This window comes from Ciconia boyciana, chromosome 1, assembly GCF_034638445.1.
Source record: "Ciconia boyciana chromosome 1, ASM3463844v1, whole genome shotgun sequence".
Classification (NCBI taxonomy): domain Eukaryota; kingdom Metazoa; phylum Chordata; class Aves; order Ciconiiformes; family Ciconiidae; genus Ciconia; species Ciconia boyciana.
In genome coordinates this window covers 193,433,474-193,459,918 of record NC_132934.1, presented here as the reverse complement: position 1 = coordinate 193,459,918, position 26,445 = coordinate 193,433,474, and the positions used below count along the sequence as shown (strand labels likewise).

General features: G+C 40.4%; 1 protein-coding gene across 4 annotated transcripts in view; it reads right to left on the bottom strand.

The window, feature by feature from the left end:
* The window catches only part of DCLK1 (doublecortin like kinase 1), a 249,765-nt gene that overhangs the window by 116,494 nt on the left and 106,826 nt on the right, over positions 1-26,445 (bottom strand). For all 4 annotated transcript variants that reach the window (XM_072850361.1, XM_072850364.1, XM_072850363.1 and 1 more), the window contains one exon: positions 4,437-4,536. In XM_072850361.1, coding sequence (XP_072706462.1) covers positions 4,437-4,536 — 100 coding nt within the window. The remainder of the gene's footprint in view (positions 1-4,436; positions 4,537-26,445) is intronic.

The window sequence follows — 26,445 nt, the reverse complement described above, 5'->3', positions numbered from 1 at the left end:
TTAATTTTCCCCTAGAAGAGAGTCATTCTCGTCATTGTTTCCATAACAGTAATATGTGCTCTTGACAAGCGATCTGCAGTTGTTTTCACATCCAGACATTCTATGTTGGTTACGCTCTGCTTGGAGGCAGACACTGGCTTTGGTCAACCGAGATTGCAGCCTTTTTACATGATGCGCCTCAGTATGTGATGAAGTCTGTCATACTTAGGATTGTGTGACTCAAACTTCCAAAGCACTCAGCCAACATTAACTAAACATAAAAAAATAATTTAATTTTTAAAAATTTAAGTCTGATACTGCCAGCCTCAAAAACTCTCATATTTTACAGTGCTAAGAAAGAAATATCCATATAAGCCAAGGAGATGCTCTCATTTAGAGCCAATCCCATGAGTTATTTGCATTGCCAAATCCTATTTAGGTGCCTAAATAATAGCTGATTGCAAATATGTTTGTGAGCGTGGCCCTTAAACCCTAATCTCTGCCAACAAGCAGCTGAGGGCTACAGAAAACCATCCTCTGACTTCTTCTCTTCTTTGAAAACTGAACCACCATCGGTTAAAGAAAACCTGGGATTTCTGGGAAAGCGTCCAGAACTGCGAGCTAACAATGCCTGAAGCAGCCACAGCCATATTCTACACTGAGGAATTTTTCTTCTTACAAGCTGGCTGATGTAATGTGTGCTTCATTAATATAATGTTTTTGTGCTTACATTTACCACAAAAACCTTCTATGAAAATAGCATCACAACTGATGCTTGACAAACAAGGAGTATTTACTTCTTAATTTTATGGTCATTCCCATGCATCTTCATGTCCCATCTGCAGTTCTCTTGATGGAAGTGTGTGTGGCTATCATATCAATTAGGTCAGATATGGAGATGATTTCTAGGAATTACAATGGGGATGGTATCTATTGATTCTGTATTTCCTGGGATAAACAGTTTGCTTAATATGAAAACCATCTGCACATCAAGGAAGAAAGAAGAAACTGCAATGTATAGTCCTGACTGCTTGTTTTGCTCTTTGATGGATCCCTAATTAACTGACTTTTCTTAACTGATTGCCAAGGGGATATGCTATGCCTCTTCCTGAAAGACATAAAACAGAAAAGGGAGATGATATAAAGAAGGAGCACACTCCCTCTTTCAAGGACAGGTTTGAGCCTGAAGTCAAAACAATGAAAGGCTGAACTAATTGTTCAGCCTAAAGAAGAGAAAATTGATGAGGCTTATGGCAGTCCACAGATTTTTCAGAGAGAAAGGAATCATCTGTTTCCCATGTTGACAGTAGATAAGAAAAGTAGCAATGGGCTTCATTTATAGCAAGGGAATCTGGGGTAAGATAGCCGAAAAACAGTGAGGAGAGTTTACCACTGGCACAGAACATCTCAGGAGGTCACAGATTCCTCCTCATCAGAGGTGTTAAAGGGGCATGTTAGACAAGTATGTCAGAAATGAAAGAGGGAATTTTAATCCCAGACTTAGAAAGGGAGATTGATTCACTGACTTCTAGACTGGTTTTTCTAAATTTCTGATTCTATGGCTTTTAGAAGGTGTTATCCTGTGCTACGAGCAAGCCATGGGAGCAGGACAAAGAAAGATGACTAGAAATAGTGCAGACTGATGAGTCTTTCGACTTTTCCTTTCTAATGGGGTGGAATTAATTTAATCCCAAAAGTTTTTTCAGCAAATTTAGAGAAATACAATCTAGATAAGAATAGCTAAATCAGGCATATAGATCCCTTTACAAAAGCATCCAGACATTTCTGGGAGCATAATTCACATGAACTGCTCTAAACATCCACCTTCAACTGAGCCAATCAAACATCTACCATCTACCTTGTCAATAGGTCTAAGTTTTATTTACTAGGAAAGAAACTTGCTGGGACTGGCTCAGTTGCAGGTACCTACTCTCTTGATACCTAGTTTTAAAATGTGATTGGTTTTCCAATCCCACAAGCTTTGTCTCTTGCTCGCCTCTAGTATCACGAGCTCTGAACCCAGACCACAGAACAAGGGCATTCTTCCTCCCTGATAAGTAATTCCCAAAAGCCCAGAGCCCTGATTGTTGAAGTATTTATTCTCTCTACTTTTCTTTCCCACCTTCAAATTTTGCTTTTCTGTACTCCTTAAGCTGCAACACCTTAACTGTTATTCTCATCATCTGGCTGAAAGTGGGAAACACTGGTGGGATGTAGTGACAGAGACTAGCACAGTGTTGCTTCAAGCTGCTTTTCAGGGATGCAGTGACAGGCTTTCCAAGCCTTGCACAATTGGACAGCACTTACTAATAATTTTAATGTTCTTAGATTAACTATGAGGAACACACAGACACACAGCGTGATCACACAAACTTCATTTGCCAAGCAAAACAAGCTAAAAGCTCAGTTGTTTTTTAACTGTCTCCAAATCTTGCTCCTACCTCAGAGAAGGCTGACTAGATCCATATCAGTTGGTACATCAACTATTAAAGGCAAGCAACCTAAACAAGTTTTCTGACACCAAACTTCCCCCAAAATAGAGAGAAAAGTTGATGTACACTTCACAAAGGAATTAGAGACATAGTCCAGAGTCTGATTTTCTGCTCTTCCTTCGCTTCTGTAGTCAAAACAGTCAATGTTCACTGAATCTTTACCTAGTAGAAAAGCAAACACCACAACAAATTGCTAAAGTTGTATTTTTGGCCTAGATTTTAAGCTTTTTTTTTTTTTTCAGCTTAGCATAATATGGTTTCAAGCACCAATGTTCCAGAGAAAGATAGTGCTTACTCAAAGAGATGATGATATGTCAGACAAATAAAGACTAGGCAGAGTCAGGCTGTGTCTGTACTTTGACACGAGACCTCCAAAAAAGAGCTAGGTACTTGAAAAAGAGATTTAGACAAAACTGTTGTCAGCACTTCTCCCTGAGTCAGCTCTGGAGAAACTACCACAAGATTCACTGTGAGGAGACACTGGGCAGCCGCCAGTGTCATCTTTCAGATAAAAGACACAAGTGAATCCAGACTATGTGGTCAAGTACCTGGCTCTCCTCTCATTAAAGGCAAGGACGGTTGTGCTGGCCACATTGCCACCTGGGAAACTCCCCCGCTGCCCAAATATGTCTCTCTTACCTTTCTAATTCCTGTCCTAAAGATGGCTAAAGTTACTTATGCACGGTTAGTACATTTTACCTTAGAGGCAACTACAGCAATTTCGTTATTGCAAAGAGTAAATCTGGTGCATTCTTTGATTTTTGTTCCCACATTATAAACTCTTCTAGAGGAAGGCAGAATGTGTGCTTGCTTCTGTCTGTGCCTGATAAAAAACATCATTCCCTTGCCCAGTAGCAAAGATACCTCCTTTTTCAGACTCATCCTTCAGCTCACAATGTAAGGTCTGTGCAAGCTGGTTTCTTCTGCTCCTACACAAGCTAATGGAGCATTTGTCTGGATCCAGGTAAACCAAGATGCCTTCCAGTTCCACAGGTTAGTCAGGGAAATACAATTATACCATCTTTCATTGTGAATGTATATTTGCATCAAAACCAGCGACGAAGTGGTGAAGTTAAACAAGCACGCTCATGATGACTATGAAGTGGTTACTACTGTAACAAATTGTTTTCTGACTGAATTTTTCAGTCAGCTGTTCTTTGAGACCTTTGATATTTCGAAAAAAGATGAGAGGAGTTGATACCAATGAATTACAAACATACTCTGGACTGAGAGAGAGTGCAGGGGGAATAAACCTTTGCTGGGTGTTGCTCTACACAAAAATAAACTCAGTTGAAGTGGTAGCTCTTTTTTTTTTTTTTTTCCCCAAATGCACAAAGCTTATAGGTTTTTTTCTTACTACTGTGGTTCCTAAGTTAGGAATAGTCTTTGTAACAATAAAGGTATTTGCAAATCAAACATGTATTTTCCTTAGAGGATTATGTACATTGATTACATTATTATATTAGTCAGTCTCTGAGAAAACAGAGAACTCCCTGAATTTTCTCAGACAACTTTGTCTGCATTTGCTGATTATATTTACCTTCCATACAAAACTGTATCTATCTTCGTTTATCATACTACCTATGAAGCATTATCTAAATCTCAGTTGTAAGAACTGTGAGGTTGAAAGATTGTGATAAGCAGAATAAATTCAAAGAGAAAATAGACAAAATGGTAAGAAAGACCTTGCAAAATAGGAATTACACCAAACACATTACTATTTCCTATTGTATATGAAATTCAGGCTCAAGTAAAGTTTTATGCTGCATAGGCAGATGTGTTTCCCTTGGCAGCTTTATTTTTGCTTTCAGTTACCTCTTATTTCAGTATTCAGAATTTAAAGAATAAAATTATTTATCCTCCTTCTGAAATCAATTTAGGTGATACAGTTTTGGCTTAATTAGCATGATATAGAAACCTGCCCTCTACTTTCATTGTAAACATTTTAAAAATACATCTTCTTACCACTTTCATCCAGCAAGAAATCATCCTGATAACGGAACTTTTCTGGTCCACATGCAATAAAAATGTCATCATCGCCAAAGAAATCCTGAAGGCACATCACCTGCAAGCAAAAAGGAAAGGAAGGTATTGTATGAAATACCTCATCATCAGAATTGTAAGAACAATAAATCCCTCCTTGTCTCCATCTGCATGAAAACTCTTCACTTTTAATGAAATCAACAGGGCTTCATCTCCAGATAAATTTCAAAGCTGTGCTCTGACCATCTGTTACAAGTGAGAAACACTTTTATGGACAGTGCAGGAAGAGAGAGATAAGACAAAAAGCCGTAACTGTCACATTTATTACATGATGCATCAATGGGGTATGAGGTAAATGCCTTTTGTTTACGCACAAGGTACCATTCAGCAGTTAGTGGATTAATTAATTTGCTTTTGAGCCTACATTTCTATCCTTTGACTGCCATGAAACGAGGTTACAGCTTTGTATGCAGACTTAAATGTAGTTATTTCAGCAAAATCTCCCGTACAGGGAATGAAACTCATATGGGTGAACTGAGTCTCCATCACACACCCTTCATCTTCACCAGCAGAGTCAATGTCAAGCCTCTTTGAAAGCACCAAGCTGAACAAGCAGGTGAGCTGGGAATGATTCTTCTAGTACTGAGTAAAAGAATAATCCCTTTCTAGTCCCAAATATGAACAGTCAGGATTACATTGGTGTAGTTTTATGTCTATACATGAGATTTCCTTACAACAGCTTTTAGCTCACAAGGCACTACTTAACAGTTTAATGTTTCCAGTTATATAACTATTTTTACTAATTTTCTTAAAGAAAAATCAGTAACTTTCCAAAAACCTGACTTCAGACTTATTGATCCAGTTTTGACAAACTTAAAAAAAAAATTAGGAATCAGACTACCTTTAAAAAAAGCAAAGACACTTGGTAAACAATATTATAAGCTCTATTGCTGCTTCACATTTACAAGAAGATTTTAAAAGGCTATGTTTGCTTATTTTTATATAATGTTTTGTAAATAAATAGCGCACTAATGTTTTAACAGGATAATTTCACAAATAGACTTTCAAGTCAACAGCGTACAGACAGGAAAGTAGCACATAAATAATTTCTAAAAATTGACAAAATAGTTGAGAACAGCCCAGCTGAACCAGACCTTCCCCCTCATAAAAGGTGGTGGCGGGGGGGGTGTCAGCATTTAAAGCCTACAAAAACACAAGTGAAAGAATTAGCTAATGAGATTAGACAGCCTTTGGCAGACTTGGGCATAAAAACAAGCACCCCCCCAACCTGCAGTGACTGGTGTCTAGGGGTTATAAAATTCGTATCATGCTTCCCGGAAACATGCCTGAAGGCTTTCACAGCTACAACAGTTATGAGCCTCTATGCTAGAAAAATCTTCAGGAAGAAAAATAGCGGTACATGTTGTGACTTGCTTACAGAGTAAGATTTGTCATTAAAACTATTTTAAAGGTAGAGCAGTAGCAGATGAAAAAAAGAGGAACTCAAGAAAAGACGAACTAGATTAAATAAATACTTCAGAAGAAACAAAGATACTCCCCAAATTACCCTTTCCTTAAGTAATGCACATAATTTTAAATTCAGGTCCACCACAACCCTATTCCTGTCAACACTGTGATCTTAACACCACACAGTACCTGAACACCAACATAAAAAATGTAAATATTTGATTGAGCTTTTTACCATGTTCCTACTCAGTTTCTGTTCTATTAATGTATCAGCCTCAGCAACCTTTATATAAACTCATTTACTTCCCATATTTTTTTTTGTCCACAAGACATATCCTGCCTATCTTCCCACCCCATACTCCCACCAAGCCTCAAACATGTCTTCTCTTCAGTCAAGTTCCTCTGAAATTGCCCAAGTTTGCCACACTTCTAGGGAGTGACACCCTTTACATTTGTGTTTATGCTAAGCAGAGTATTAGAACTGAACAAATAATACACGACCCTAGGCACAAAGTTGAGCTACTTTGGCAACAAGCACGAATGAAAATTAAATTCGTATTTGCATCAAAAAACTGTACGGATTTAATAAGACTCAAAAATGCTGGGCTCTGCCCAGTTAAGAGAGTTTCATTCAAGCCTAAACAAGACATTAAAATGGAGGTAGCAACACCTAACACAACTATGCCAATATTTAAAGCATCTGAGGTTCAATCAGTGCAATTTATATGCAAATAAGAAAGAAAATAGGATTTGCACAATAGAAAAATAATTTGTACTTAGATATCCTTGTGTTTTATTAAACTTTACACTTATAATTTAAAGTGTTCTTATGCTTTCCTCTTTTCTCCATGCTCTCAGTTTCCTACTCTGTATGTAAAACTACATACGCTTCTTACAGTTTTTCTTGCCTCCTGAGATTTTATTAATTTGGGAATTATAATTCTAGCTCCTAGAAAGCTCATAGCAAGAGCTACTTCCCTCCAAACCCATCCCCCTCCGGAATAACTTCTCTTCGGGCTTCCAGTATCTTTTAATATTATTTACTGGAAGCCTTAACACGTCCTTCACTGTCTGCTTTCTCCACTGCAGCATCTCCCACCCTTTCTGTCTCAGCATCCCTGGCCCGCTCCACTCTCCTGCTCACTCTCCTCAGAGGTTACACTGAAGAGCCTTTCCAGAAGGCATCTAACAAATATACAGCACCCCCTTCCAGGCTTCTTCAGAGGGAAATCTGCAAGCACTTTCCATTCACACTCAGTCATCAGCTAAGCAACAGGACCTGCTTTTTATTACCCATTTTCACTTCTGGAGAACACAGCTCCTCAAAAGTTATGGTTTAGAAGATCAAGGATTTGTATCACCCGTACTGGACTGTGCCAGTGCTTAAGAGCCCAGTGTGCTCTGTTGCACATGATCAGCTTTAAAATTAGTCAGTTTTTAAAAGAGTGAATTACAAAAGCCACCCTGAACATTTTTGTTGTTTTCAAGTCACAGAATCCATCTTCTTTTTCACAAATAAGTTTTTATCTTCCATATTCCACCACGATGTTTCTCACAGTGGGGAAGACAAAGCCTATGCAGGAGCAGTCAAACATACACCTTAAGTAAAAAGAAACTGAAAAAATAAATGTTTTCTACCACACACCTGGTACTAAAATATACTGTGACACTTGTAAACAAAAAACTTTCTGGCAAAGAGGTGATATTTAAAGTTAATGGTGTCTCTGTTACACTCTGTAGGGGAATGAATAAATAACAGGAACATTACCAGAGGCCAGGCAGTCTCAGGCATTACAATCCTTTGCATCGCTGGCAAGAAAGACAAGCAGGAGCAAAGAAAATCGATCACTAGTACAGGCTTCGGGCAATACGCAAGTCACGTAAAAAAGACTAGCTGACCTGTACATACCTGATGCAAAACAGAGGAGAGGCAGAAGAATTTGTCATGACTAAACTCACCTGAGCAAGTAGTACAGGCTGAAGCCTGGATCCCCCGCAAATCCTTGTCCTAGTAAACAACTTAAGAATCCCACATGCCCTTCCAGTGGGAGACAGAGGTGTCTGCCTAGGAAGAACCCCAAATTATTTCGTATCTCAGACGCTGGTGTGGCGCTTTCGCTAGAAGCCCAAGGGGACGGGGGGCCCAGCCGGGCCAGGCGCGGCCGCGGGGGAGCATGCAGCAGGAGCAGCCCAACCACCCCAGAAGAACAGGGAGCAGAGCAGCAAACTTGTCTTCCAGCCCAGGATCAGGACTGGCTTTGCACCACAGCACGGACACTACGGGCATGTTAAAAATTACCTTCTCTTTTCTTTCTTTTTTTAAACAGGTGAGTACCTGGAACCAATGAGAAATCACAGAACTATTGTGGAGCCTTTTGTTTTCCTGAACTGGTGCAAACCATTTAAGCTCTTAATATTCACCTCTTTGAAGTTGGTAACTTTGTCATGGAGACCCTCTTTCTCATATCTACAAAAGATGCGAGAAATTATGCGTTAACGTTTTGGAGCACAGATGACCCGAGAGTAAGAAAAGCAGCTCGTAGAGCCATTACCTGGTGTTATTCTCTCACCACAAGTGAGAAAGAGCAGTCGGTAGTGGTGTGGAGGAGCTGCAGAGGGAGGGAGAGAGGGACAGAGAGAAAAGAGAGGGAAAGGCAGAGGCGAAGAGAGGGCAGAGAGGGAGGGAAGGAAGAACGGAGGGATGGAGGGAGGGATTGAATCAATCCTTTCTCTAAAAGCATGTAATGAAAGCTACAGATGAAACCACCTTTTATAATTGCTGTATTCCGGCTATAGCGGGGTCAGGGACCTTTTTGAATTAATGTTTTAAAACAAACACACACAAAAAACCCCAGAACAAAATTCTCTGCATGTGTCAGTCACAGCAAATCAAATACTTTCCTATTGTTTTAAAGTTGACCACATATCAAGTTAATACCGACTCTGAAATTTTTAAATAAAAAAGAATCAGAAACTCAATTTTTTCTCTGCATTCAGGAAAAGCTCACAGCAGCAGCACAGTACACCACTACCACCAGGATTACTAACCCTCACGTTTTTGTTACAGTTTTCATAATGCTGGGTTCTTGGACAGAAAAGGAGGGAGGGAGGTGTTCTGTGTGTTTGTCTTCTTTTAATAACAACTTAATTAGACTCAAAGCTGAAAGCTATTTTGGATGAGCAATGAGAAAACCTCAAGCTGGGGTGCCCTCAGGCACCACGGCTGCTGGAGAGCTGGAAAGAAAAGTGAGGACAAAGAAATGAGGTGGTAAAACAAAAAAGATGCAGAAGGAGAACTCAAACGATAAGTGGGTATAGGAGTTTTACGAAAAGAAAGAGAGAAATGCATGATGGCAAATGGAAACCAGGAGGCGTGAAGGAAGGAAGAGACACGGGCTGCAAGGCAGGAGCGCACACAGAGGGCCACGGAGGGGTAAATCAAGGCTGGTGTGGAGAGAGCAGCCCAAAGGAGGGGGCAGGCAGAGAGTCCGTGGCAAGTGCCTGCCAGACTTCATCCCATAGCCAGCCAGATGGGAAGTTTCAAAGCTATTTTAAAATAGCCTTTTTGAACCTGAAACAATCTCATGTTGAGTTTGATTATCATTTCCCTGATGGTGAAAAAGACATTAAAAAAAACCACTTTATCCTTGGAAAAACCTCAGTGTTTAAATGATGCATGATTTTAGGACTCTGACTCATTAATTTTGTGTCAAGTTTTATAAGTTTTATTACTGAGCTGTTTTTCATTTTTCTGCTACTTTTGGTTCACTCACCCTCAATGTTTAATTCCTAGGCAGGTCTCTTTAGTTCTTCATATGTCAAAGGAGCTCACTATATACCTCTGTTCTACTATTTATTTTTTTTTCTCTGACTGATTTTTCCAATAAAACAAAGCCTCTCCTTGTTTTAAGATATAAATTGATCTTTATTGATGTTTTCCCTCTATTTTCCTCCTTAACCAAACTGTATTTTCCACTAACCACTACCTCTGCAGTACTCTACCCATTCCCCCACTCTTTGTCTATTGCTTCATGAAGGAACATCTCAGATTAGATCCGGAACCGATTTCACTGCCATCTACCACTGGCAGTCAGTAAGAAGTCTCACGACAGCTACCTATTTTCCTGAGAGCTTATAAATCCACACAAGTTGTTTGTACAGGTATTAACAGTCTTGCTTAACTTCATAACCCTAGCAGAATTACAGGAACAGAAGAGACCTCCTACATTACTACATTTATCTCCCAGGCAGTATAGGGCTGTTTCCAATACTAGCTTTCCCAATGCTTTGTTCAGTTTTGTAATATATTCCTTACTGTGTTGAGCTTCCCTTAGCAGAAAGAGCCGTAAAACAACCGTTACTCATTCAGAAGGATTTCATGGCTTCAGGAAAATAAAAAATTAATCATTCCATACTGTTATAAATGCTCTTTAGGTCATTGCTGTGAAATGAGAAATCCAAACATACCAATAAGGCTTTCAGAAAAAAACTCGTTGTTTCTAAATAAATTTGATATCAAGCCTTTTTTTTTTTTTTTTTTTTTTTTGAGGAACCTCAGCTAGCCCCATTCTGTCTGGACTATGGAATAATAGCAAGAAATATCCTTTCTGAGGGAAAGGAATTAGACCTCAATAGGAATTCACAGAGCATCACATTTGAGTATTTCCTTCAAGTTTAAGGCAAGACGATTTCCCTTCCTGTTGGCTCAGGCTCTGAGGCTTTTATTCATGCCCTTTCACATTTATCTGTGGTTACACACATGCCACTTCTTGAGATCCAGTCATCTACAAAAAATATAATTTATCATCAGCATATATGTACTTCCTCTCTCAGCTTCTGATCCAAGTTCTCTCCTCAGGTGGTGGCTTAGCTGAAGGCATTGAGAGGTATCTGCTACACATTTCCAAAGTTGAACGGCACTGAATTCATTCTTTTCTGTTGGAGTGAAATCTCCATGGTGACAACTGCATCATCAAGCTGTGAGAGCTTTTCAGTGAAGAAGAGCATTTTATCATGAGATTCTCATTACTAGAGTGCCCTCTGTAAATGAAGAGGAGATGTTACCGTAAGGGTTTCTGTAAATGAAGAGGAGATGTTACCGTAGGGGTTGACACTGGCTGAAGCTACATGGCAATGCTGTCTTTACCAACTGGCTTGTGAGGCCACATTGCAGATTAATGCCTCTGAAACAGTATGTGTGTCCCCCCCAAATCAGATGAACACAAGACACCATCATAGTTAGAAACACAGGAATTTTCATACTCAAACTCAGCAGAAGTAGCTTGCTGTCGTGCTGCCTCACAGGAGCGGATGGAAAGCAAGCCAGAGCCCTCAGACTTAGGGGAGCCGTGCTTCGCCCCATGCACACCTTCCTCCTCAGCTGCCTGTTAATCAGCACCAGCTCAGGACTGACTGCTCTTCATTTTGTTCCCTCTGTCACCAATACAGAGGTTGCTCTAGTCATATAATTGTTGAAGACATAGTATCAGTCTACTTCTACAATTTGTGTATTCATCAACATCCATTCTGCACTATACACAACTTGGCCTTTATGATCTTTATCCAGCTAAGACTTGGCAAATAAATCGCTAGAAATGAAGTATCTGTTTTCCTCAACTAAAATATGTATTTCTGTCTTGGTCAGTAAGGGCTTTTCATAAGGACAAGAAGACCTTTCCACACTATGCTTTATACACTAATCTTAATATCCTCCATTTTGTTTTTCTGTGTTGCACTAAATGATGGCACGCTTAAATGAAAATCAATGCAAATTAAGATCCTAGGCTTTGCAATTGCACCATCACCTTCTTGAGGAACATGTTTAATTTGTGACAAATCTTTTTGAAAACTTTCAAATTAATCCTCTAAAGTTCAGATAAAGATAATAGAAACTCGGCAGTTCTAATACACTGAAACATTAGGTGAGACCTGAACATTTTCTTTGTTAGATTAAAACTAATTACTAAACAAGCTTCTTTGTTACAGAATTTGAGCAGAGCAAGGGATATTTCCCAACAGGGAACCCATGGGCTTATGCATGAATGCAATGCTGAGAAGCACTAATATTCAGTTTCATGAAAGGTTTCTCTGTAGGAACCACTAACATGGCCAGTTCAAACTCCTCCTGTCAAAAATTGCTTCACGGTAGACAAGATAAGAGCAGTGAGAACGCTGCTCCTATTCACACCCAAAAATGACGACTCCTCGAATGTTACCTTACCTTGACAGCTGCACCAATGCACAGTTGTGCTGACTAGCTAGTCTAGAGCAAGACAACACATATTCATATGGGAAAGAGGAAAAATGCAGAGACAGCATCATCAAGCCTAGAGCGGCCATCTCCTCCTTTCACCTACTTTTGCATGTCCTGCATCAAATATAAAATTGCTGCCCTCCAGTTTTCTAACTAGCTCATTGCTTCTTTTGTACCCTTACTCCACTATTCAAACCCCACAGTGTACTAAAATTTCATTTCCCTCTGCACCTCTTCCGAAAGTTTCCAGCGCTGACACCTGTTCTTGCAGCCACCTCTAACTCAAAACACTACTGTTGCCCTCTCACTTCAGTTCTCTCTTCTTAACTCGGCCCTCTACATGACACACCACAACAGTGTGTCTTGCCCAAGGCAACACCCATTTCCACTTCTACCAGACTCCATTTTCTCTCCTACATATGAATTCTTTGAGTACGCTCTTTCCATTCCCTCTATACCCTGGCTACAACACTCTGGCAACACAATGTAATTCTCCTCCCACATCCTCCTCTTCAGCACCCTCTGAAAAGCACCACAGGAATTAAGTTGTGGCTCTTTACAATCTCCTCATCACTCCACTAAGGTTAGTATTTGCAAATTCAGCAGCAGCCTCTTTCTGAAATGCTTTTTCCTCATTCTCAATTTAACTCCAATTTATCAGAGCCACATAATTTCTGTGGAAATCTCCCTTCTGGTTTTCATGGTACCATATTTAGTTATTCTCCTGCTTGCAAAGACTGCAATCAATGCATTTCTTTGCAGTTTCAAACCACTCTGTCATTTCTGGAGTGGCTTAGTCTTTGGCTCCTTCCTCTTATTCTGTACTATGTCCTTGATGACAGTCATCAGGAAACTCTACACCTTCTGTATTTCCAACTTCAGAGCCTACTATATAAGCTGTAAAACTCTACTGGCTTCCCAAGTCCATAATCTTAGTGTTCCTCTTTTCCTTTAAATCCTAAATTTAGGATACTACTTTGCCCCTTAATTCCCTATATAAAAGGGGTCTCAAATACTTTGCTACTATTATTGAAACCTTAACCCAATATACCTCTTTAACTATCCAGCTCCTGCGTTGTAGGCATTCCAGTCCATCCAAAGCGACTAAAAGCAGGCATTTCAGAGGAGTATTTCAGATCTTGCAGTTATAAGATGTGAGGTGAACCAACACCTTTACTAGCTTCACCCAACCCTCTAATGGTTGAAGATTAATGAAGCATGAGCTTTTACTCTTGCAAAACTGGAGTGCATTGCAGGTTCATGCTATCTACAGAAAAACACAATTCTCCGTAGAGTTTCTTCAGAGCCTCTTTTATTTCTGCTACATCTGTTTTGAGAGTGACTATCATACACAACTTAGATTGGGAAAACCTGAATCTGTACAGTTTACATAGCAAGCAATAATTTTTCATCATGTTTTATGCATTTTATCTTTATCTTTATATTTGATGTTTATTTGGTTGCCAACATGGATTCAACAAAGGTCTTGAGTTATCAACAAAGTGGCTCATGTTCCTTTTTGGGCACTGCACTTCCCCAAGTTATTGACAGATGCCATTATTTAGTCAGAATCCAAGGTTTGTGTGCTGCAGAGATTTTTCTATCTAAATAGGATTACATGAGATGAACTGAGGAACGAGAGCATCACAGTAAGAACATCACACTGATGCTTCTTTATATGGATACTTATACTCAAGGTCCCAAAACTTACTCAACTCCAAAGCAACATCCCAAGACTAAAAATAGTTTAAAAATTCTGAATAGTAAGTTTTAACTCTGCTTCTTTTGGGCCTTCAAATTTTTTATTGTTTGGCATTTCCTACAAAATGAGAATTTGCATTTCCAGCCAGGTATATTCTATGTTTTGGCTAGAAGTACCTTGTGGCATTGGCTACTCCTTAAACTACTATAAAGTGTCTAGGCAAATCACAAACAATAACAAACAAGCAATGACTTGCGTACAACAGGTCACATAATGCTTGATCCAACCCCCCCATAGAGTCAACAAAATGACAGACATTTGCTCCAAGTTCTGAATCAGAGCTGTATGCTATTGGTTTGTGGTCCAACAGGTGGCCCATAGCATTTTCTTGGCAGACAGGAGGCTGCTAGAGCATAAAGCAAGGCAAAAGCAGCTGTACATCCTCTACTGTCTGCCACAGGGTGACACAGAAAGCAGGATCAGGCATTATTATTGCCTCTTGTGTTGGTACTGAGAAAGGATAGAGGGATGCTTTAGTCCCCCAGCAGCTCTGCTCGGTAACACCTACTGGAAGCAGCAGCTGGCCAGGTATCTGTACGTTGCAGCACAGGTCAGAACTACTACATCCAGGGAAAGCCAACACCACAGGTGTTATCTCAAAAATAATTGTATTATTATTCATAATATTATTTCTCATTATATTTAAATTAATATTTTAATTAAATTTAAATATTTTTATTTTTATTAATAATACAAAAGACAAAGCTGAATTACTGGATAGATTATGCAGGCAGGTAAGCAGAAAGGCATCCTTATCAGCAATTCAAGGACTGCAGCAATTTCTAAGCAATGTTTCTGGCAAAGAAACAGGAAAGCGAACCTTCAGGTTCTGAAGTCCAGCTGGATTAAGAAGCAGGATGTCCATCTGCCACAAGTGCATCCCCAAGCGTTCTTTTTCCCTGTCAAATATGCAGTGCATATTCCTACACCACAATTAAAAGGGAGATAACTTTGCAGCCCCAGAGCCCAGAAAATCTTGCTCATAAAAGTCAAACACATACATCAGCTAAACATTCCTCCTAAATAACACATCACTTGGCCACATCAACTACAGTCGTCTTTTGCATCGAAGGAAACTGAATCCTGCTAGTCACCGTAAAATACGCTCCTGTTAATCCCATGGCAATTGCACAACAGATCAGCATGCTTGTGATAGACAATTCAAACAGCAGAACAAAGCTTGTAAACGGACAGAGAGGAAAAAACTCCTCACACATTTAAAATAAATTATCGTTAAACAGAGGACGGTTTTTCAGTACACTCAAACATCGAGAGAACGGCTGATTTAACAGCAGAAGATATAATTAATGGGCCGATGGAAAAACAGTTGAGACTGATGGCAGAGTTCAACTACGGCTCGATTATTTTTTTTTCTCTGCCGTATTCATGTATTTCCCTGTTTCAGCTGCAATACAACACTACCGTTTAGTGGTCAGATGCACAAAGTGCAGACTCCGGCAGCCCCCCCGTGTTTTTGTCCAAACAGAAGGCAACTATTTTAGGAGTAAATAGCGTATTCACATAATCTTAAGAACCAGGAAATTAATATTACTCTAATTTGTGATCGCAAAGCAAAAAAAAATTTATTTTAATTTGGGTGCTTGAGTAAAGCCTTGTCAGAGGTACTAAAACAGTTTCAAAGTCTAGGTAAATAAAACTGGAACCTATTAGGAGCTATTACCAGGAAAAATATGATACTATCTCTCACAACTCTGTGGACTTCTTTTGAAAAGTATCTGAATTTCAGAACGTGTGTGCACACGGGAAGCAATTTACGCAGTTATACAAGCTGTCCTTTACTGAAAAAGATAAATGCAGTACCATGCCCTTGTAAGATATTTATTTCATGACTATTACTCAATTCCACTGTTAAATACTCAGGAATAGAAAAATTAAGCACAGAATATGTTGCCCATGAACTAATGAGTGAGGAATCCTAAGGAAGCTTTCTCACCCACCTATACTAGTATGGCTAATATCCTCTATGTCAAGATGGGGTTTACTTTTACTTATTTGCCATTCAAATCATTGTACTCCTGCAACTGGACTTGAACAAAAGCTGCTGGTTTTGGAGCAGTCTCTTAAACTATCTTAAGCACTTGTCAGTGTCTTCTTCAAAAAGCAGTGCACTTGAGAGCTTGCTGGCTGAAGAAGGCCTTTGTATGACAAAATCTCTTATGAACAAAAAACCTACAATCTGAAGGCCACGTGGTAGAAAACCTGAGTGGCTTTTCAATCATCGATCATGTTACAAGTGAAAACTCTGTTTTTTTCATTGGTTGGGATAATATTTCTTTTTAGAATACGGTGCCAGATATATTCAAAAATTAAAATCCACAGCTTTGTTATGTTTGCAATCAACAGCAGAGCACTGGACTAGCTTCTCATGTCTGTGTGTAAAGTTTCTAAAATAAGCATGAACAATCAATCATGAATTTCCATTGTTCACATTTCATGACTAATTTTAGCTGATGATTTAATCCTATCCTTTTAGTTGCTTAGAACAGGTAAATGAGGGGGCAGAGACCAGCTAGGTGAAATGAATTCATTAAAAAGAAAAATGCAGTCAGGTGCCAATTTCTGGGAATTATAATTACAGGTTTGGAGATAAGAAGGAAATGTCTTTTTAAAGTACAGATAAAAATATTTTTCAGGGTAAGCTTCTAGTGCTAGACGAAATTAAACATTGTACTCAGTCACGCTCACTGTGTTTAATAAATGCATTATATTAGCCCATTTCCTCAAAAGGCAATTAGTGGGTCTGCTATTTCTGAAGTAGTTTTAATGTATTTCCCCCCAAATCTTGCAAACTTGGATTTTATTCATAAATCTCAAAAATAAGGTGCACATGATCAGTTTTTCTCAAAATCTGCTTTTTCTGCTTTTGCAGATCAGTAAAGCCTCGTGATTGCAATTTCTCCTTGAATTCAATACAGTTTTTCAACACACTCATCATTTTACCTGAAAGGGTGCAATACTGTTATTTCCATTTTCAATTAAGGTATCTATCAAACACATGCTATAAGCCAAATATGAGTCCTTGAATTGACTCTTAGAGCAGAAGCACTTGATTAATTTTTCACCACAGTCCACTATGTATTTTTCTAGAGGTCTGCTTATTTTTGCTAAGTTTTGCTCAGCAGGAAGCTATAAGCTGGGTCCTGCTCTGCTTAGCTGGCCAGATGCTGCTCTCTACCTTCCCAGCTGGGAATTGTGGCAGCAAGCTGCAATCACTTTTTGAGACACTGGGAGATCACACGGTCTTCCCTTGGAGACTGTGGGAGACACCACTTATCTGGGAATTGGTCTAAATAACATTTACTAGTTGTATGGATCCAATCCAGATGGAAATCTTCTATTTCTAATCTCGCTTTAGATACTGCAAATCCCTCTATAACAGAAATTGTATTTTATATATATATATATATCACTGACTGATATGTGAAAAGGTCAAAGTTGTAGTCTACGCACCATTATGAAAACATCCAAGTTAGAGACTACCATGTCATGAGGTCCACCTGGTGGCATTCAAGGAGGCAGTTTCTGGAAAGCCCCCTAGAAACAAAGATTTCTTTTCATTTGGACTGGTCTTTAGATTCAGAGCAATCTGCCTCACAGTATGTCTGTCAAATGTGGGAGTATTTCTGGCTTTCTTGTTCTTGTGAGAGAGCAAGCGTGCACTGCAGAAGCAGGTAGAAACATGGAATTTGTAAGAGTTAGTAATATCTGAACCGAACCTATCACACCTCGTGCCTGCAGCAGAACCAGATTTCAGCCAGTGATTCAAGTAGCAGATGGACTGTGCAATAACATAGAGCTACCCAAATACATTTAGAGATGGGAGACTTATACTTCCTTCTTTGAAAGCATTTTAATTCCAAAATCCCAGTGCTACAATGCAGGCATCGCCTCAATGTCCATGACACAATGTTCTCATCTTAGCTTACTGACTAATGGTGGACTCTGGTGATAATGCTGTAAGCTGCATTTCTTTCAGGCATAATCATTAATAAAAAGCACACGGGACAGCACTCCATCGTATACTGTCTGGAAAGTAACTGAGATGTATGATGCCTTTTGGCTAGATACACATGCTAAGTTAAGGCTCAGCATGCAACACTGAAAAAGAGCGACATGGTTGACTTCTAAAAAAAAAGGAGGAAAAGGGAAAACAGATGTCAAGGTTTCAACAAGTCATTGCACACTGCAGCTGGAACCAGTACAAAAACAACCTAAGTATGCTGATAATGTAGCATTTCATGTAACGATAAGGGCAATAAAATAGCAGAAAATGCAAAACCTCGAATGGCTAAACACCTTCCTCAAATTCCAGAGGGTCAGTTGGGCTGAACAACAATAGCAATCCTTTGAATAACCAGATCAAATGATTCAACTATTAAAGCTCTTTATGCTCAAGAAAAGTGAAAATTGAGAGATTCTCTTTCTTCTAAGTGCAGAATATGGACAATAAATCTAAAGTCCAATCCAAACAGACATTCAGATGCACGCTATCTCATCACCATCACTCTTGAAACTATTTGGCAATAGTTTCCATTATTACAACAGATGTTAACAAGATGGATAGAGAACATGTTAAATAAACATTAATATTAATATATATGTATCTATCTAGCAAAGCCACTGTTCAAATTATATATATCCCCAAGAGCATTTCTTGGGAAATTAATCAGAGAATTTGCCTTGCTAGTAACTCCTATAAATTCAAGGTATTTCCATTAACAAAGACGGTGTCCTTCAGAAAAATTACCAAGCAACATAAACAGGGTCTACATGTGTAATCCGTAACTGGACTCCAGTGGAGTGATTCTCGTAACTGGAAAGCCGTTCTCACTGGGCTTTGGCTCCTTAGGTCAGAGCAGCAAAGATAGGAAATGTGCAGAGAGAATCTAACTTACAAAAATTTACAATGCGAAAGAGCTCAAAAGCTTAAGGATTAAGAAAGAGCAGACACAAGCAATGATCACAAAAATCTGGAATTTTAAGCCCAGCTCTGTGGAGAAGACACCTCAGCAGAACAGTGTCTCCACTACGCAGGCAGGTTGGTTACAACCGTTAAGATTCCTGAAGCACACTGAACGCAGAGATTGCTTTCTCATGTAAATGTTTCTTACTGGAACGCAGACTATTGCTTGTGAGTCTTTTAGTACAGCAAGTTCTGGGACATTAGTAAATCTAGCAAGCAAAAAATGAGCAGAGTTTACAAATCCATGAATATGACGTGAACCATCAGGATTAGAGCTGACATCAAAGAAAGCAAGCAAAAAACTCAGATTTACACTTGGAAAAAGGATTTTACAAGCAGTGATAGTCACAACTGACTACTCAAAGATTTGAGAATTACAAAGAAACTTGCTAAAAGGTACCTAAACAAAAAGATGCAGTCAGTTAAAGTTTCAAATAAATCCAGGCCAGCAAAACATAGAATAAATTGATGTAGCAATGGGAGGTGAAGAGGAGCTTTCTCAAGCACATCAGAAAGTTCTAGCACAATGACGTAAAAAACAATTCCTTCAAAATCCCTTCTATTATGCTAGAAAAACTTTTTTTAATATTTAAACTGTAACCTTAATCTCAGCTGTAAACTGTGAAAGGAGGTACTTTTATTAAGAATAGATATCCAGAGTTGTTAATTTTAAGATTAAAATTATTAGACTATACTGGTACCAATACCAATATCGCTAAAATATACTTGTTGCCTAAGAAAATGTAAAGGAAAATTTTTGGCTGCCATACAACGCTCTCACATTCATCACTGACCCGACAGCTGCGTATTTATAGATTCCACAAGCAAGGAGCATTGCATTCATGCTTAATTACTAGAAAACTCATCCTCATCTGTGCACCTTTAGGGTGACTTATTTTAAGCTGTAGCACAGCCTAGAGGAAACATGTGGAATGTAATAAGTGCCAAAGGAATTTGGAAGTGTTTTGATTCTTTTTGACATAATAAGATATATCAGACTGACACCCTGATGCAGATGCGCATCTCTGCTGGCAGTGCAGCATCGCTTACATGCAATAGTCGTACTGAAAATATTTGCCAGATGCGCTTGGAAATGATATGCAATTTAACACACATTTGAAGAACTGACTCAAAACCCAAATGAAATAAAAAAGATGAAGCAATCTGTGCTGAGGCACTGCAGCCCCAAATAACTTGTTGAACTGGAGGCCCAGAAGTCCAGCAAACCATTCGGCACTTTGGCTGTTCCTTACACAGCTTTACAATCTTTCGACTTGTATCACCTATGTTCTGATTCTACTAACTGTTATGAACTCAAACTTAATAGCCTTCAGCTAAAAATCCTTTACTTCCGAGATCCTACATCTTTTAGGGAACGACGTGATAAAGAAACATGAAAGAAGTCAGGCTACAAAATGCAGGAGAATATAGTGCTTTTGCAATTCAGAAGACTGCTAGGCGCAGATAAGTTCAAGAGAGAAAGATACAATAACAGAAAACAGCACCACGTTGGGAAGGGAAATTTGCACCAAAAGCAATTTCACCTGTGATAACGCCCTGCTGTGTTTTTGAATTTCCTTTTCACTCACTGATGCTTTTCTGCAGCACAAAGGGCCAGATCCCCAGGAAGACAGCTGATCTCCGCACTACACCCAAGTTCAGTGTTTGCATCCAGAACAACTCAGGAAACCGAGTTAAATCCATACACATTTCTCTACATATCCCATGTGTATCAATATCAATAGATCTAAAGATCCCAGAATACAATTTGCAACTGCCAACACAATGAACCAGAAAATGTCTGGCCTGTAAGAAAAAAAAAAACAACAGATGAATGTTTGTCCAAACTGGCTCTCTCTCCTAAGTTTAGGTATGTCTGTAAAATGTCATAGCCTGAATCTCTCTCCTGTGCTTATACATGGTTTTGTTGTTGTCGGGTTTTGGGGGTTTTTTTGGTTTTGTTAACCGAGAAACTGAAAGAACTGGGTTGCCAGCTCAGAAGCAAAGAGAGGAAAAAGGTAAGTACCTTAACCACCTGAGAGCAAAGATGGAGCTGTGGATACACTAACTGTCAAACCTAGGTCATTTGTGCAGAATTAAAAACCAGTAATTATCAAGTCAGACAAAAGCAGCAAGAAGGAACCGACTACACAGCCCACAGATGGTGGTACACTCTGATGGGGATGGAAGTAATTATGAGCCAGTCTTAGTCCTGGGACTCCTCAAGGAGTCCTTGAATGATATTCACAAACATTAGGCACGTGACAGGAGATAAGCATTCTCACTTATATTAATAGCAAGGCTCCAATTACTCCAACTGGCTTCATGAGTTTGGAAGTGTTGTTAATTACTTTCAGTAAGCGCAGGTAACGCTTCAGAAAAAATGAGATGCTTTTCCTTCTTAAGAGATACTGCAGTAATAACTTGATATTGGAATACAAAGTTGAAGTCTTTTTGTTGCTTAAAGGAAAACCTGAAAAAAGGGGAATATGAACACAGAAAAATCAGAGTTTCACAACTGTGCTTGCAGAGCACTGCCAAGTGCGTAACTGTTCAAGGGCGCTCTGCATAGTTACTCTTCTCAATGTATGTTAGGCAGCAATGTATTTGAGATGCATTTGTTTTGTGTTAACTACAAATAATTACAATTTTCTAGCAAATTTATAACAGGCAACAGACTTACTTAGCCAAAAATACCTCAAACATACACCCTTACTTGAGCTTTCCCCATCATTTAAAATCAAGTTAACTCTTTCAATCCCCAAAGATACTTCTTTCCATCCCTTTGTATTTTTATAGAGGTAGTTACTTTGCCTTTTGTTCAAGATGATTAACCTTTAGTATAACCCTTCTTTGCAGAAGCCAAGAGGCTGTGGACATGTTTTCCCTTCTTATAATAAAAATTAACCTGAAAGCATACAAAATTCCTTTTGTCTACTTTAGAGCAGTAACTTGATATAGAAATAACCTACAAGGACTCAGAATAAGCTCTCAGTATGAGCCAGAGAGTTTAGCACCACCACTGATGCATCTGTAGAAGGCCAGTGTTAGGACTTGGAAAGGTGTTTCATAGGTCTTTTTACTTGGCAGTATATGATTTGGGCACAGTGTAGGTATTAATCATACAATCACAGAATAGTTTGGGTTGGAAGGGACCTTTAAAGGTCATCTAGTCCAACCCCCCCCCCGCAATGACCAAGGACACCTTCAACTAGATCAGGTTGCTCAGAGCCCTGTCCAATCTGACCTTGAATGTTTCCAGGGATGGGGAATCTACCACCTTCTCTGGGTAACCTGTGCCAGTGTTTCACCACCGTCATTGTAAAAAATTTCCTCCTCATATCTAGTCTAAGTCTACCCTCCCTGAGTTTAAAACCATTACCCTCTGTCCTATCGCAACAGGCCCTGCCTGTTTGTCCCCATCTTTCTTATAAGACCCCTTTAAGCACTGAAAGGCTGCAAAATAAGGTCTCCCCAGAGCCTTCTCTTCTCCAGGCTGAACAACCCCAACTCTCTCAGCCTGTCCTCATAGGAGAGATACTCCAGCCCTGTGATCATTTTTGTGGCCCTCCACTGGACACACTCCAACAGGCCTATGTCTTTCCTGTGCTCAGGGCTCCAGAGGTGGATGCAGTACTCCAGGTGGGGTCTCACCAGAATGAAGTACAGGGGCAGAATCACCTCCCTCGACCTGCTGGCCATGCTTCTTTTGATGTAGCCCAGGATATGGTTGCCCTTCTGGGTTGTAAGCGCACATTGTCAGCTCATGTCCAGCTTTTTATCCACCAGTACTCCCAAGTCCTTCTCTGCAGGGCTGCTCTTCTCAATCCCTTCATCCCCCAGCCTGTACTGATACTGGGGGTTGCCCCCACCCAGGTGCAGGACCCTGCACTTGGCCTTGTTGAACCTCATAGAGGTTCACATGGGCCCACTTCTGGAGCTTGTCCAGGTCCCTCTGGATGGCATCCTGTCCCTCAGGCATGTCAACTGCACCACTCAGCTTGGTGTCATCTCCAAACTTGCTGAGGGTGCACTCGATCCCACTGTCTATGTCATTGATGAAGATATTAAACAGTACTGGCCCCAATACAGACCCCTGAGGGACACCACCTGTCACCACCAAAGGTGGTGGGACAGCACTCATCCACTGAACAGTCCACCCATCAAATCCATATCTCTCCAATTTAGAGAGAAGGATGTTGTGGGGCACCATGTCAAATCCTTACAGAAGTCCAGATAGATGACATCAGTAGCTCTTCCCTTGTCCACTGATGTAGTCACTCCATCATAGAAGGGCACTAGGTTGGTCAGGCAGGACTTGCCCTTGGTGAAGCCATGCTGGCTGTATTGAATCACCTCCCTGTCCTCCATGTGCCTTAGCATAGCTTCTAGGAGGGTCTGTTCTATGATCTTCCCAGGCACAGAGGTGACGCTGACAGGTCGGTAGTTCCCAGGGTCCTCCTTTCTACCCTTTTTAAAAATGGGTGCAATGTTTCCCTTCTTCCAGTCACCAGGGACTTCACCTGACTGCCATGACTTTTCAAATATCATGGAGAGTGGCTTGGCAACTACATCAGCCAATTCCCTCAGGACTCTGGGATGCATCTCGTCAGGTCCCACAGACTTATGTATGTTCAGGTTCCTCAGGTGGTCATGAACCTGATCTTCTCTTACAGTGGGAGGGACTTTGCTCCCCCAGTCCTGGTCCTGCAGTCCATACACTTGAGAGATGTAGGAAGAGAAGCTAAAACTAAGTTATAATAAATTGTATTTCTTTTCTCCTGCTACTATACACAGAGGGAATATATTCACAGAAGTCAACTTCATGAACAGAAAGTTCTTAGATGGAAAGAGACAAATTTTAAAAAAGGTGGTTCAGAGCAGGAACAAAACTTTAAGTGCTTTGGATTACCTTCAAGAGGTATCTCACTGCTGACAGGTGTAGCTTAGAGTCTCAGTAAAAAACAGCCTTACTAGTTAACCTACATAAATACATTTACTTGGCATCCCTAATTGTCTCAAAACTTCCTAAACCTGCAAATTAGTGCAGGAGGGGGACAAAATGGAGACACAGCAACGGAAAAGAAGAGAGTACTAACAGAGATTCATAAGATACATTTAAAGATCCTCCAGACTACATTAGAACTTGCCTCTGCAAATAGAAACTTGATCACGCAAGTAATGTATTAATTTCTTTCAAGCGACCCAGAAGTTGATGGAAAAATATTTGAGAGGGAAAAAACCACCCACTGTTTGGAATGGCACAATGACTCAACCAACTTGGAGGCTCAGAAGAACATAAAGCTCTAAGTTACTATCTGGGGCATCTTTTGAAATATTTCCTGCGCAAAGATAACTGTCTACCTTACTAAGTTCATTAGTAACCACTTCAGAATGAAGTCACTGTTGAAAAAGAACCATCATCCTAACAGCACGCAGCAGCCTTGCCTTCCCTCCTAACCAGCCATGAATACTCAGAGAAATGAATTCTGCTTCTAAATGAGGCTAAATAGTTCCTTGTCCATCTGAAGTGGCTCCAGAGGTCTTCGCTCAATTTTAATTATCCAGCGCAGACTTCAAACACTCTGCATACTCAAGCTCAGCAATATACGACGCACTTGCTTGGTTCACCGTGATCTCACAGAAGCTTCTTTCACGTTAAAAGTCAGCGTTTTTAAATCTGACTATTTATTTGAAAGCAGTGATGCCTGTTGACGTAGGCGCACAGAGGTACCGTACGAGACGGGCTGGACAGGATCGGAGGCGGCCGGTCAGCCGGCCCAGAGCGGAGCGAGCGGAGCGAGCGGAGCCCCCGGCCCGCCCCGGCGCGGCCCCGCTGCCGCCTCCCGCTTGCACACACGGGGGAGCTGCGGCTCCGCGGAGCCCCGGCGCTGCCCCGCTCCCCGCCGGCGGCCGGCCCCCAGCCCGCTCCTCTCCCCCCCTCTGCGGGGAGAGCCGAGCGTCCGCTGGGTTTGGTTTATTTTATTTTTTTTACTTTGTTTTACAGTCTCTAGCAAAGAGACTTAGGGCTTCATACTCAGCATCTTTATATCCAGACAGGCTTAAGGGGTAAAATAGCACATAAATGGAGAAATAAAGGGGAAAAGAGGATCATAAATGAACTCTCCTACATCCTCAAGGGAGCTTTCACTGCAGAACTTCAAGACCAGTGACTTTTGTTTTTTTAAAGGTGAGAAATCTATTGTTTCTACCCAGGAGGAAGCCTTTCTCCCTTTCTGACATTTCAGATGCATGAACTTCTTAAAGCTATGCTTGCCTGTGGGCAATCACCCAAGCTAGTGCTCGTAGTGTGACATCTATTTTTCACACTTTCTCCCATTTTTTCTGAACATCAGGAAACAGATTTTAACGTGAGGGTGACCGAGCACTGGCACAGGTTGCCCAGGGAGGTGGTGGAGTCTCCAGCCTCAGAGATACTCAAAAGCCATCTGGACACAGCCCTGGGCAGCCTGCCCTAGGTGACCCTGCCTGAGCAGGGGGGTTGGACCAGGTGACCTCCAGAGGTCCCTTCCAGCCTCAACCTTTCCATGATTCTGTGATTTTTTTTTTCCTTCAGTTCACTTTCTCTTGCCATCACACTCTCACTCTTTTTTCCATTAATATCTGCTGCCTCAATGGCTCTGTTCCCACCCTGTTGTCTCTCTGCTTACTCTTCATCTCCTGTTTTTCACTCTTGGACAGCAAAAGAATATTCTGCCCTTGGAAGTAACAGGAGAGGCTACATGTTTGACAATTGGAGCTCACAATCAGGTCCTACTAAAGCATCTTCCATCTCTATAGTAACATGGGACAAGAGGCACTACAGGAGATCATCATCACCATGGCTAGAGGATATCAATTCAGGTGTACATAATATCATAAAATACTTTGTATAACTACTAAATTGCACTATTTGTATCAACATAAAAATGCTTCCCTATGTCACGAGGACTGCTAACACGCTGGAAGTAAATGTATGCCTCATTTCTGGAACAGCCACATACATGGTACATATTCTGCAAAATCAAGTTGAAATTTCTCATTTTCATTTTTTTTTCTAAACTCATTTTTGAAACTAATTGTAAAGGATAATAAGCAGACCTTATACAGGTTTAGAAGCAAAAACCCCTGACAGGGGGCTATGAGCATGCTCCAAAATAGCTTATGCCCTTAAAAAAGGCAAAAAAAATAAAAACCCAAACCTCAGTACTCAGACACTTTCGTAAACCAAAGTGGAACAGAAATAAGTAACAGAACAGATTGTGTGTCCATAATTTACAGGAAACAATCCTCACCACCACCAATCCCTCTCAGTTTTGCCTATGCCCTGTGAACAAATTCCTCACCAACTTTACCCGGGCATCAAACAACAAAGCTACCTGTCTTGATTAACCTCACTCCCAGAAGCTGAACTATCCCTGACCCTGTTCCTGAGGAAGAGGGGTAACTATTTCATCTGGCTGTGGAAACTTCAGTCAAACTCGGGGCGGGGGGGGGGGGGGGGGGGGGAAGGCTGTTTCCCTCC